General features: G+C 49.3%; 1 protein-coding gene across 1 annotated transcript; it reads left to right on the top strand.

Annotated features, from left to right (window-relative positions):
- Positions 1–250: 250 nt before the first annotated feature.
- Positions 251–11,557, top strand: NOP2 (NOP2 nucleolar protein). The gene is made up of 16 exons (XM_012502356.2): positions 251–395; positions 678–787; positions 1,770–1,815; positions 1,975–2,063; positions 2,267–2,490; positions 4,670–4,725; positions 4,845–5,002; positions 5,102–5,301; positions 5,445–5,534; positions 6,632–6,719; positions 6,799–6,939; positions 7,506–7,645; positions 7,789–7,878; positions 8,007–8,129; positions 8,250–8,478; positions 10,783–11,557. Exons 2-16 carry the CDS (start codon positions 682–684, stop codon positions 11,430–11,432), a joined length of 2,430 nt encoding a protein of 809 aa, XP_012357810.1. The 5' UTR covers positions 251–395; positions 678–681; the 3' UTR covers positions 11,433–11,557.
- Positions 11,558–11,651: the final 94 nt, after the last annotated feature.

The following is an 11,651-nucleotide window of genomic DNA, read 5'->3' on the forward strand; positions in this document are numbered from 1 at the left end:
CCCTGGTTCGAGAAGAAGGTGCGGCTTTCACGCACTAGCTTTTCCAACAGAAACCGGCCGTGAGGCTAAAAGCCAACTCCATGCGGGAAGGGCGGTCAGCCCAGCTGCTTCGTCACATTGTTCCCTCCACCCGCCACGGGTGTAAGCTGCGCGTCTCCTTCGAATTTCCTCCTACTCGCCGCCGCCAGCTCCGCGGGCTTTCCCAGGGCGAGCGTAAGTTCCGGATGCGGCTGCCGACTGGAACGCAACAGGAAGAGGCGGGGCCGCGAGGCTAGCGCTACCCGTGCGCCTGCGTGGAACGATTCTGTGGCGAGTGCCGGCCGAAAGCTAGGTCCGGATTGCACGTGGAGGGCCGCCCGAAGGGCACTCTCGGGCCTTAACTAAGCCTCATTCTGGTGGGTCTGGAGGAAATTGGGGGACGAAGGGTGGCAGCACTGACCTGGTCTGGGACGTGGGGAGAGGAGCGCGCTACCTGGGTTTCAGGGGGAGGGCGTTCGGTCGGGCCTCCAGGGGGATAGCGGGGGTTCTTAGTCACGGGTGCTGAGTCGTGGGTGCTGAGTGAATTGCGGGTGCTGAGTTGAGGTTGTGCCCTTTCCCACTATAATACGCCAAGCGTGCGTTCTGCCGTTCCCTCCGACACGCGCGACGCCACCTTCTCCCATTTCTGTCTGCCACAGTACCATGGGGCGCAAATTGGACCCTACGAAGAAGGAGAAGCGGGGGCCAGGCCGAAAGGCCCGGAAGCAGAAGGGCGCCGAGACAGAACTCGTCAGATTCTTGCCTGCAGGTAAGGATTAGTTGTGGCCTCCTGATCCTCAGCTTTTGCAGTATTCTGTATCATAACCTCTTCTCTTTTTTAGTTTCTGTTCATTTTCTATTTAAGTGGAATCTTCTCTGTATGAGTTACTAGGCGGTATGAATGAAACAGTCGTTTAGATTGTAGGGAACTGTTTAGGTCGTAGAGATGTGAAGACAGGGACACAACTATTCATGCAAGGGAAGGTGTGATTTAAAACATTGTGAGAGGAAGGGGGATCCCATGCAAAACTGTAAAAGTTTTTGTTAAGATGGGTTTTGAAAAATGGGTAACATTGTAGCAAGAGGAAGTAGTGAAGGGGAGGGGTCAGTCACTGATTTGCGTTTTGGAAGGGATGGAAATGGAAAAGCACGAATCTGGCTTCTTCATGCCGAGTGGTAGTCTAATGTGTGGAAGATCGCTGGGAGGTAACACTGGACTGGGAGTTTGTGTTGGGCATTGGATAAAGGATGCAGTTTATTGAGATAGTAGCAAGTCCTGGGCACTGTATTAAACTTGTTGGTCACGTTATATCACTTCATCATCTTAGAGTCCTGTGAGAGAGGCACTACTAAGGAAACACTTTGGGAGGCCGAGGCAGGTGGATCACCTGAGGTCTGGTGTTCGAGACCAGCCTGGCCAACATGGTGAAACCCTGTCTCTACTAAAAATACAACAATTAGCTGGGCGTGGTGGTGGAAGGCTGAGGCAATAGAATCACTTGAATCTGGGAGACGGAGGTTGCAGTGAGTTGAGATCACGCCATTGCACTCCAGCCTGGAAGACAAGAGTGAAACTCCATTTCAAAAAAAAAAAAGAAACTCGTATACAGTTATTAAATAATGACAGGGCTGAGATTTAAATGAACTCCTTTTAATTAGTGTACTAATTCTCTTACCATGTTTATTTCCGTTCCCATTTATTTTTAATGTCCCCTGTAACTTGTTCTGCCTCGTTTTTCTTTTTTAAACAGTAAGTGACGAAAATTCCAAGAGGCTGTCTAGTCGTGCTCGAAAGAGGTAAGTGTGGGTGTCAAAACTTAAGTAGGTTAAATTGGTACTGCTCATCTTTGACCACAGAGTTAATTCTAGACTCTCACATTTCTCTATGGTGGAAATGGCAGAGCCTGGAAGTATCTTCCAATTTCTTCACTCCTTGAATCTCTTGTGTCTTTTCAGGGCAGCCAAGAGGAGGTTGGGCTCTGCTGAAGCCCCTAAGACAAATAAGTCTCCTGAGGCCAAACCATTGCCTGGAAAGCTACCAAAAGGTCGGTGAAACTAAGAGCTGGATGCTACATGAGGAGTCCTTTGGGTCCTGGGTAGGGAAGGACTCGCTAAACATTTCCGGAGTGAAAGGAACAGCCAAAGGACATTCTGAGGGGTAGAAAGTACAGGCTCCCAGGGTGTGGGGCCAGGGAATGTGTGGCTGCCATTAGTCCAGGACTCTTCAAACCCTTAGCGATTTCTGCAGGAGCTGTCCAGACAGCTGGTAAGAAGGGGTCCCAGTCCCTATTTAATGCTGCTCGAGGCAAGAAGCGCCCAGCACCTAGCAGTGATGAGGAAGAGGAGGAGGAAGACTCTGAAGAAGATGGTATGGTGAACCACGGGGACCTCTGGGGCTCCGAGGACGACGCTGATATGATAGATGACTATGGAGCTGACTCCAACTCTGAGGAGGAGGAGGAAGGTGAAGAGGTGAGATTCATCTCTTTGGGCATTCAGAGAAGGATCCTTGCTATTTAGTTTCTTTCCCAGATTCTTGAGACTGTTTCTTAGTGGCAAGGATAAGCCTGACTAGAGGAAAGGGGTTTTTGTGCCCCATCACTGTTTCCCTACTGCCTTATATCCTCTCCCAGTGCACCTACAAGTTCGAAAGAGCTGTAGGATAGAGCATTTAAAAAAATCTAGAAGGCTCTCTTGGTGTAGATATGGGAAGGTGGACAATGGTGTGCTCCACTGATGGGCACAGAAATGCACTTTTTATAAAGAAGTTATCTCAGAACTTTGAAAAATTTGTTCCTTTTGGCTGGGTATGGTGTCTCACATCTGTAATCCCAGCACTTTGGGAGGCTGAGGCAGGAGGATTGCTTGAGCCCAGGAGTTGGAGACCAGCTTGGGCAACAGAGGGAGATCCCGTATCTACAAAAAATTAAAAAATTGGCCGGGTGCAGTGGTTCACACCTGTAATCCTAGCACTTTGGGAGGCCAAGGTGGGCGGATCACCTGAGCTCCAGAGTTCGAGACCAGCCTGGACAATGTGGCGAAACCCCATCCCTACTAAAAATACGAAAATTAGCTGGTGTGGTGGTATATGCCTGTGATCCCAGCTACTCCCAGCTACACGGGAGGCTGAGGCAGAAAAATTGCTGGAACCTGTGAGGTGGAGGTTGCAGTGAGCCGAGATCGCGCTATTGCACTCCAGCCTGGGCAACAAAGTGAGACTCTGTCTCAAAAAAAAAAAAAAAAAAAAAAAGTTAAAAAATTGTTTAAAAATTAGCTGGGTGTGGTGGCGTACACCTGTAGTCCCAGCTATCAGGATGCTGAAGTGGGAAGATGACTGGAGCTTGGGAGGTTGAGGCTGCAGTGAGCTGTCATCTTACCACTGCACTCCAGCCTGGGTGACAGAGTGAGACTGTCTCAAACAAAAACCAAAAACTTCTTCCTTTTGACATAGTAATTCCCTATTAAGGAAGATGATCCAAAATGTCAGCAAATAGTTCTTTACTGAGGTGCAGGAAGTTATTATACAATTAGTGTGTGGATGTATTGTTAGAATCGTATAGAATAAAAAGAGAAGGTCCCCATGTGCACCCCTTTCCTACATCCTCTTGTATCTACAGGGTCATTATTAGGTTTGCAGGTACCATGTGGATCATAATGCCAAAAACTCTGGAAACTTCCAAAATATACAATATGCTTAAGTAAGTTATGGTTCATGCATATGATGCAGGTAACACTGGTCATTATGTCTATGAAAATGCCTGTGATGTAACTGAAGTCTAAAAAGCAAGAAACTTGAAAATGGATTATGTGAAAAATACAGAAGAAGTCAAAAAAAATATGGCAAAATGGGCCAGGTGCGGTGGCTCACACCTGTAGTCCCAGCACTTTGGGAGGCCGAGGCGGGCGGATCACCTGAGGTCAGGAGTTCAAAACCAGCTTGGCCATCACGGTGAAACCCCATCTCTGCTAAAAATACAAAAAATTAGCTGGGCATGGTGGTGCGCGCCTATAATCCCAGCTACTTGGGAGGCTGAGGCAGGAGAATCGTTTGAACCTGGGAGGCGGAGGTTGCAGTGAGCCAAGATCGCACTGTTGCACTCCAGCCTGGGGCACAAGAGCGAGACTTCTCTCAACAAAAATATGGCAAAATGGTAGTCAAGGGCAATTTTTGTCCTACTTTATACATACAGGTATTTTTCCAGTTTTTTTTTTTTTTTCTTAATGGAAAAGTGAAAAACATAATAGTAGAAAGAAAAATGTAATGAACCCTTTAATTTATTACTTAGGTTTTTTTTGTTTTGTTTTGTTTTGTTTTGTTTTTTGAGATGAAGTCTTTCTCTGTTGCCCAGGCTGAAGTGCAGTGGCTTGATCTTGGCTCACTGCAACCTCCATCTCCCGGGTTCAAGCAATTCTCCTGCCTCAGCTTCCCGAGTAGCTGGGATTTACAGGCATGCACCGCCATGCCCTCATTACTTAGTTTCAACAGTGATCAATATTGTGCCAATCTTGTCTTCATTTCTTTGCTCCTCTATTTCCTTCTGAGAGCAAGTGTTGGATTTTTATTTAGTGAAAAAATAAGATACAGAGATAGAAGTGCTACAAGGGCTGATGGAAGGGCAGGCCTGTATTAACAGCCCTTGTCTCTCTTCAGTTGCTGCCCATTGAAAGAGCTGCTCGGAAGCAGAAGGCCCGGGAAGCTGCTGCTGGGTGAGTTTTGGAAGCTATTGGGATGGAGCATAGGAAGCCACTGGGGTGGGGAAGCTGTGAGGAAGGAGGAGGTGTCTGTTTTGGTCTGTGAATCACTCTGTTCCTGGACCTGTTTCTAGGATCCAGTGGAGTGAAGAGGAGACGGAGGACGAGGAGGAAGAGAAAGAAGTGACCCCTGAGTCAGGCCCCCCAAAGGAGGAGGCGGCAGATGGGGGCCTGCAGATCAATGTGGATGAGGAACCATTTGTGCTGCCCCCTGCTGGGGAGACGGAGCAGGATATCCTTGCAGGGCAGAGTGAAGAGTTGGGAGGAAGGTGCTGGGGAGAGGGATTTCCAGGCCCTAGGACATAATGACACAGTTCCTTAACAGGCCCACATGCCCAGGCTCCAGACCTGCAACGAGTTCACAAGCGGATCCAGGATATTGTGGGAATTCTGCGTGATTTTGGGGCTCAGCGGGAGGAAGGGCGATCTCGTTCTGAATACCTGAACCGGCTCAAGAAGGATCTGGCCACTTACTACTCCTATGGAGACTTCCTGCTTGGCAAGCTCATGGACCTCTTCCCTCTGTCTGAGGTACTGGATTGCCGAATGCCTCTTCTGCTTTGCTTTTCTCACCTCCTTACCCTGTGTAAGGAGGATGTTCAGCCCCCTTGCCCCCCTCCTCTGACTGAGCTCCTTAGCCAGCCTCACTTATTCCCTGCTGTCTTGCCCCACAGCTAGTGGAGTTCTTAGAAGCTAATGAGGTGCCTCGGCCCGTCACCCTCCGGACCAATACCTTGAAAACCCGACGCCGAGACCTTGCGCAGGTGAGGGGTGGCCTTTGAGGCTCGCTCATCTCAGAAGGGAAGTGACTTCTGCTAACTCCAGAGATTCCCCTGTGCTACCCTGACTGGGTGGGGCCTTAGAACCTAAGCATGATCCTGGGGGGCAAACCCAGAGGCCTGATGTCTCTGGCAGGCTGGGGGCCTCGGACCTCTGTGGAATGGAAAGTTCATACTGTGCTCTCTGTGACTAGGATGATGAGACTTCAAGATGAGCGTGCTGCCCCTAAGGAAACTGGAGGGAGATCATTGAGGAGCTGGGGAAATATGATTCCTGACTGCACAAAAAAGACACATATGCACAGTCAATATTTTAAACTCATTTCCAAGGGTTCAGGGGCCCCAGGTTAAAGACCCCTGTTCTAAAGTCAGTTGTTGGGTTATACGTGTTGTATATTTCCTGGTGTGAAGAAAACCTAATAATGTAATGTGCTATAACCAATATCATTAAATTTTTAGTATAGTGGAGGGGCTCAGCCTCTTAGAAAATCAGATGCCACTTCTAGGAAATAAAGTAACAGGAGGTGGCATCCTGCTCCATTGGGATGAAGTTCAGACCTTGAGTTAGGAGCCTGAGGTTAAGAAAAAAGGGCATCCTAGGATGGAGTGGGAGAGAGAAACTGCTCAGTGAGTCCATGATGACTGTGTTCGGAGTAAGCACTCTAGGAGTTGTGGGGCCATGGGCCATGTTTTTATGAACCATGTTTTTAATGTCTTCATCTGTTTTCTGGGTAGAGTAGCCTATGAGGTTATTAAAATCTTCATCCCTACCGGGCGCGGTGGCTCACGCCTGTAATCCTAGCACTTTGGGAGGCCGAGGCGGGCAGATCTCCTGAGGTCAGGAGTTAGAGACCAGCCTGGCCAACATGGTGAAACCCCATCTCTATGAAAAATACAAAAATTAGCCAGGCATGGTGGTACGTGCCCGTTGTCTCAGCTACTCAGGAGGCTGAGGCACGAGAAAGAATTGCTTGAATCCAGGAGGTGGAGGTTGCTGTGAGCTGAGATCGCGCCACCTCACTCTAGCCTGGGCAACAGCATAAGACTCCGTCTCAAAAAAAAAAATCTTCATCCCTCTTCAGGCTCTAATCAATCGTGGGGTTAACCTGGATCCCTTGGGCAAGTGGTCAAAGACTGGACTAGTGGTGTATGATTCTTCTGTGCCCATTGGTAAGTCTCCCCCACCCAAGAGCCCTTCTACCTCTGTCCCCGTCCCTACCGCATGTCACAGGGTGGTCCTCCTCCACAGGTGCTACCCCCGAGTACCTGGCTGGGCACTACATGCTGCAGGGAGCCTCCAGCATGTTGCCCGTCATGGCCTTGGCACCCCAGGAACATGAGCGGATCCTGGACATGTGTTGTGCCCCTGGAGGAAAGACCAGCTACATGGGTATGAGAGGGGCAGGCAGGTGGGATTCATCGGGCTGTCTTTTGAAAGTAGATGGGGTTGCTGACTCACTAGTGCTCACGGAACACAATGTGCAGGTAGCTAGCAGAGTGGTGAGGACCAGTTTCTGGAGTCGGCCTGGGTTCCAGTGTGCCACTTACTACCCATCTGACTATGGATTCTCTTTTGTCATCCTTAAAATGGGATGGTAATTGTGCTTGGGTTGGCCCTTGTATTATGCTTGGATTGTGAGGGTTAAAATGATGCATTTAGAAGTCCTTGGCAGTGTTCAGCACATAATCAGCAGCCATAACTTTTATTAAGCTGCTGTCACTTAAAAGAAGTAATTTAGTATGTAGGACCAGATAGGTGTTTGGTAAAAATGGGAAAACCACATCGGTAGACTTGCTGATCACTAGTGCAGAGTGGATCAGCCTATACAGTAGGCAGGCTTGTTGGGAGTGAAGTTGCCTTGAGGTGATGACACTTCTCATGTGGATTCCTGGGCAGGAGGGTGGTGTGGAGGCAGTGGAACTGGCTGATGAGCACTGTTACTGCCCTCCCTTTAGCCCAGCTGATGAAGAACACGGGTGTGATCCTTGCCAATGACGCCAATGCTGAGCGGCTCAAGAGTGTTGTGGGCAACTTGCACCGGCTGGGAGTCACCAACACCGTTATCAGCCACTATGATGGGCGCCAGTTCCCCAAGGTGAGACTCGAGCTGTGTGTCTCCTGAGGCTTCTTCCAGTTGACCTTCTCCCTTCCTGACCTCAATGTTTAGACTTGACCCTAGTAAATAGTGCCCTGCTGGCTGCAGAAGAGACATATGATTCATCTGTATCTTTTCCCCAGGTGGTGGGGGGCTTTGACCGAGTACTGCTGGATGCTCCCTGCAGTGGCACTGGGGTCATCTCCAAGGACCCAGCCGTGAAGACTAACAAGGTGAGGAGTCAGGTGGTGGGCCTCTGAGAGGCCTTGGCTGGGTCCTGTAGAGCTGGAAAGTGAGATGGGGACACCCTCTGGGCTCCCCTCTCCTCCTGAGGCTGCCTTTGGGTCTCTTTTTGGGACAGGATGAGAAGGACATCCTGCGCTGTGCTCACCTCCAGAAGGAGTTGCTCCTGAGTGCTATTGACTCTGTCAATGCGACCTCCAAGACAGGAGGCTACCTGGTTTACTGCACCTGTTCTATCATGGTGAGACCTCCGCCATGGCAGAGCAGGGGAGGCTGGGCTGGGGGACTCTTTGCCCCTTAGAGCTCCCTTTAGCTCCAGCTCTGCTTTTTCCTCCCTTCTTTGTCTTCCCCCCACATCCAGGTAGAAGAGAATGAGTGGGTGGTAGACTATGCTCTGAAAAAGAGGAATGTGCGACTGGTGCCCACAGGCCTAGACTTTGGCCAGGAAGGTTTTACCCGCTTTCGAGAAAGGCGCTTCCACCCCACTCTGCGTTCTACCCGACGCTTCTACCCTCATACCCACAATATGGATGGGTTCTTCATTGCCAAGTTCAAGAAATTCTCCAATTCTATCCCTCAGTCCCAGACAGGTAAGTGATCTTTCTCTACCCTTCATCACCACCTTTGCTCTTTCCACCTTTTAGGAGGCTTTATGGTGTGACAGGAGGGAAGGGAAAGGAAAGATTCATGCATCCCTTACTCCAGCCTTTGCATGCTTGGATGAGAGAACCCTCTCATTCCAGCTAGAATTGCTTTAGCCATGTGAATAGGCTAAAGTGTTCATATGGATGGAGGCCTTTTCCTTTATTCTGCCAAGTGGCTGCAGTTGTTCAGCACTAAATGCATTCCAAATGCAGGTTGTGGTTTCTTTTCCTTCTTGGCACAGGGTGGACTTACTGGTACTGTACCTCTGCTGGTCCAGCATTCTCAGCACTGGGTTGGAACAGAGCTCCACAGAGCTTTGTAAGCAGTTCTCTGAGCCCTTCACACTCATTGCAAATTGTTTTCTCAGCCATCTTGAGGAGTCTGGCCTGGATCTCAAGGGAAGGGTGGGGTTTTCTGAAACAGCCTTGAGAGCGCTGCTTACTGGGATATAACCCTGGGTTTAGTTGGAAGAGGGAGAGAAGTGCTACTTTAGAAATAGTAGAATTTGTCTGGGCATGGTGGCTCATGCCTGTAATCCCAGCACTCACCTGAGGTCAGGAATTCAACATGGTGAAACCCCGTCTCTACTAAAAATATAAGAATTAGCTGGGTGTGGCCAGGCGCAGTGGCTCACGCCTGTAATCTCAGAACTTTGGGAGGGCAAGACGGGCAGATCATGAGGTCGGGAGATCGAGACCATCCTGGCTAACACAGTGAAACCCCCTGTCTGTACTAAAAATACAAAAAATTAGCCAAGCGTGGTGGCGGGCGCCTGTAGTCCCAGCTACTCGGGAGGCTGAGGCAGGAGAATCACTTGAACCTGGGAGGTGGAGGTTGCAGTAAGCCGAGGTCATGCTATTGCATTTCAGCCTGGGCAACAAGAGCGAAACTCCATCTCAAAGGAATAGTAAAATTTGCTATAACTTAAAAAGTACGTATTTCAATTATCCTGCACTTCATCACAATCCACGTGGAAAAAAACCTCTCTGATTTAAAAAATAAATAGGCCAGGTGTGGTGATGGCTTATGCCTGTAAATCCCAGTACTTTGGGAGGCTGAGGCGGGAAGATCACTAAAGACCATGAGTTTGAGACCTGTCTGGGCAACAAAGGGAGACTTTGTAGTTCCAGCTACTCTGGAGACTGAGGTAGGAGGATCCCTTGAGCCCCAGGAGTTTGAGGTTGCAGTGAGCTATGATGGCACCACTGTATTCCAGCCTGGGCAACACAGTGAGACTCTACCTCAAAAAAAAAAAAAAAAAAAAAAAAAGATAAATAAAATAAAGCCTAGTGCTTCAAATTCATTTAGAAGACTCCGCGAGGCCGGGCGTGGTGGCTTGCGCCTGTAACCCCAGCACTTTGGGAGGCTGAGGTGGGTGGATCACCTGAGGTCAGGAGTTCAAGACCAGCTGGTCAACATGGTGAAACCCCATCTCTACTAAAAATACAAAAATTAGTCGGACATGGTGGCGCACGCTTGTGATTGTCAGGAGGCTGAGGCAGGAGAATCGCTTGAACCCAGGAGACAGAGGTTGCAGTGAGCCAAGATCACACCACTGCACTCCAGCCTGGGTGACAGAGTGAGATTCCGTCTCAAAAAAACAAAACAAACAAAAAAAAAACCCCAAAACCCTGAGATTCATCTCTCCTTATAGCGTCTTGTTACTTCCTGTCCTCAAGAGGGCGCAGCTTCTTGTAGAAACCTTTTGGTCCAAGGATAGGCAGTGATTTTTTTGTTTTGTTTTGTTTTTTGAGACGGTGTCTTGCTTTGTCGCTCAGGCTGGACTGCAGTGGTGCAATCTCAGCTCATTGCAACCTCCACCTTCCAGGTTCAAGCGATTCTTGTGCCTCAGACTCCCAAGTAGCTAGGATTACAGGTGTGTACCACCATCCCTGGCTAATTTTTGTATTTTTAGTAGAGACGGTTTCACCATGTTGGCTAGGCTGGTCTTGAACTCCTGGCCTCAAGCAATCCACTTGCCTCGGCCTCCCAAAGTGCTGGAATTGCAGGTGTGAGCCACCACGCCTGGCCTATAGGTAGTGATCTCTTAATACAAGGTTCAACTAGGACTTGAGTAAAGGCCAAGTTATATTAAGTAATGGGAATTTAGGTAATCTGCTCTTAGGCACTGACCTAATTGTGTGGAGCTCCTGCCCAAGAAATGGCAATTCTCATATTTTAATATGAGAATATTAAAATATGGTGATAAGGCCCATTTTCTGATACCATCTGTTTAATTTTAACCCCAGGAAATTCTGAAACAGCCACACCTACAAATGCAGACTTGCCTCAGGTCATCCCCAAGTCTGAGAACAGCAGCCAGCCAGCCAAGAAGGCCAAGGGGGCTGCAAAGACAAAGCAGCAGCTGCAGAAACAGCAACATCCCAAGAAGGCCTCTTTCCAGAAGCCGAATGGCATCTCCAAAGGGGCAGACTCAGAACTGTCCACTGTACCTTCTGTCACAAAGACCCAAGCTTCCTCCAGGTTCCAGGGTAGCAGTCAGCCAGCTGGAAAAGCTGAAGGGATCAGGGAGTCAAAGGTGACTGGGAAGCTAAAGCAACGATCACCTAAATTACAGTCCTCCAAGAAAGTTGCTTTCCTCAAGCAGAATGCCCCTCCCAAGGGCACAGACACAGAAACACCAGCTGTGTTATCCCTGTCCAAGACTCAGGCCACCCTGAAACCTAAGGACCATCATCAGCCCCTTGGAAGGGCCAAGGGGGTTGAGAAGCAGCAGTTGCCAGAGCAGCCTTTCAAGAAAGCTGCCTTCCAGAAACAGAATGATACCCCCAAGGGGCCTCAGCCTCCCACTGTGTCTCCCATCAGTTCCAGCCGCCCCCCACCAGCAAAGAGGAAGAAATCTCAGTCCAGGAGCAACAGCCAGCTGCTGCTGTCTTAGGATGGTGGAAAACTAGACTGGGGTGGCTCAGTGCCATTGTCACCGGGTTGGAACTCTTGCCTCTGTGAGGATGCCTTCTCCACTGTGCAAACCCATGAAATTTAATACACATTTTACAACCTCTGGCCACTGAGTATTTTTGAGGGAACTGGGTACTGCCTTTGCCGCTTTAAGGGTAAAGGTGGGAAGGTGGGACTGGGATCTTCTGAGAAGAGGGAA

This window comes from Nomascus leucogenys, chromosome 23 (genome assembly GCF_006542625.1).
Source record: "Nomascus leucogenys isolate Asia chromosome 23, Asia_NLE_v1, whole genome shotgun sequence".
NCBI lineage: Eukaryota > Metazoa > Chordata > Mammalia > Primates > Hylobatidae > Nomascus > Nomascus leucogenys.

Coding starts and splice junctions, on each gene's coding strand:
- NOP2 (XM_012502356.2), top strand. CDS start 682: ATGGGGCGCAAATTGGACCCTACGAAGAAGGAGAAGCGGGGGCCAGGC. Junction 1,816..1,974: donor TCTAGTCGTGCTCGAAAGAG/GTAAGTGTGGGT, acceptor GTGTCTTTTCAG/GGCAGCCAAGAGGAGGTTGG. Junction 8,130..8,249: donor ACTGCACCTGTTCTATCATG/GTGAGACCTCCG, acceptor CCCCACATCCAG/GTAGAAGAGAATGAGTGGGT.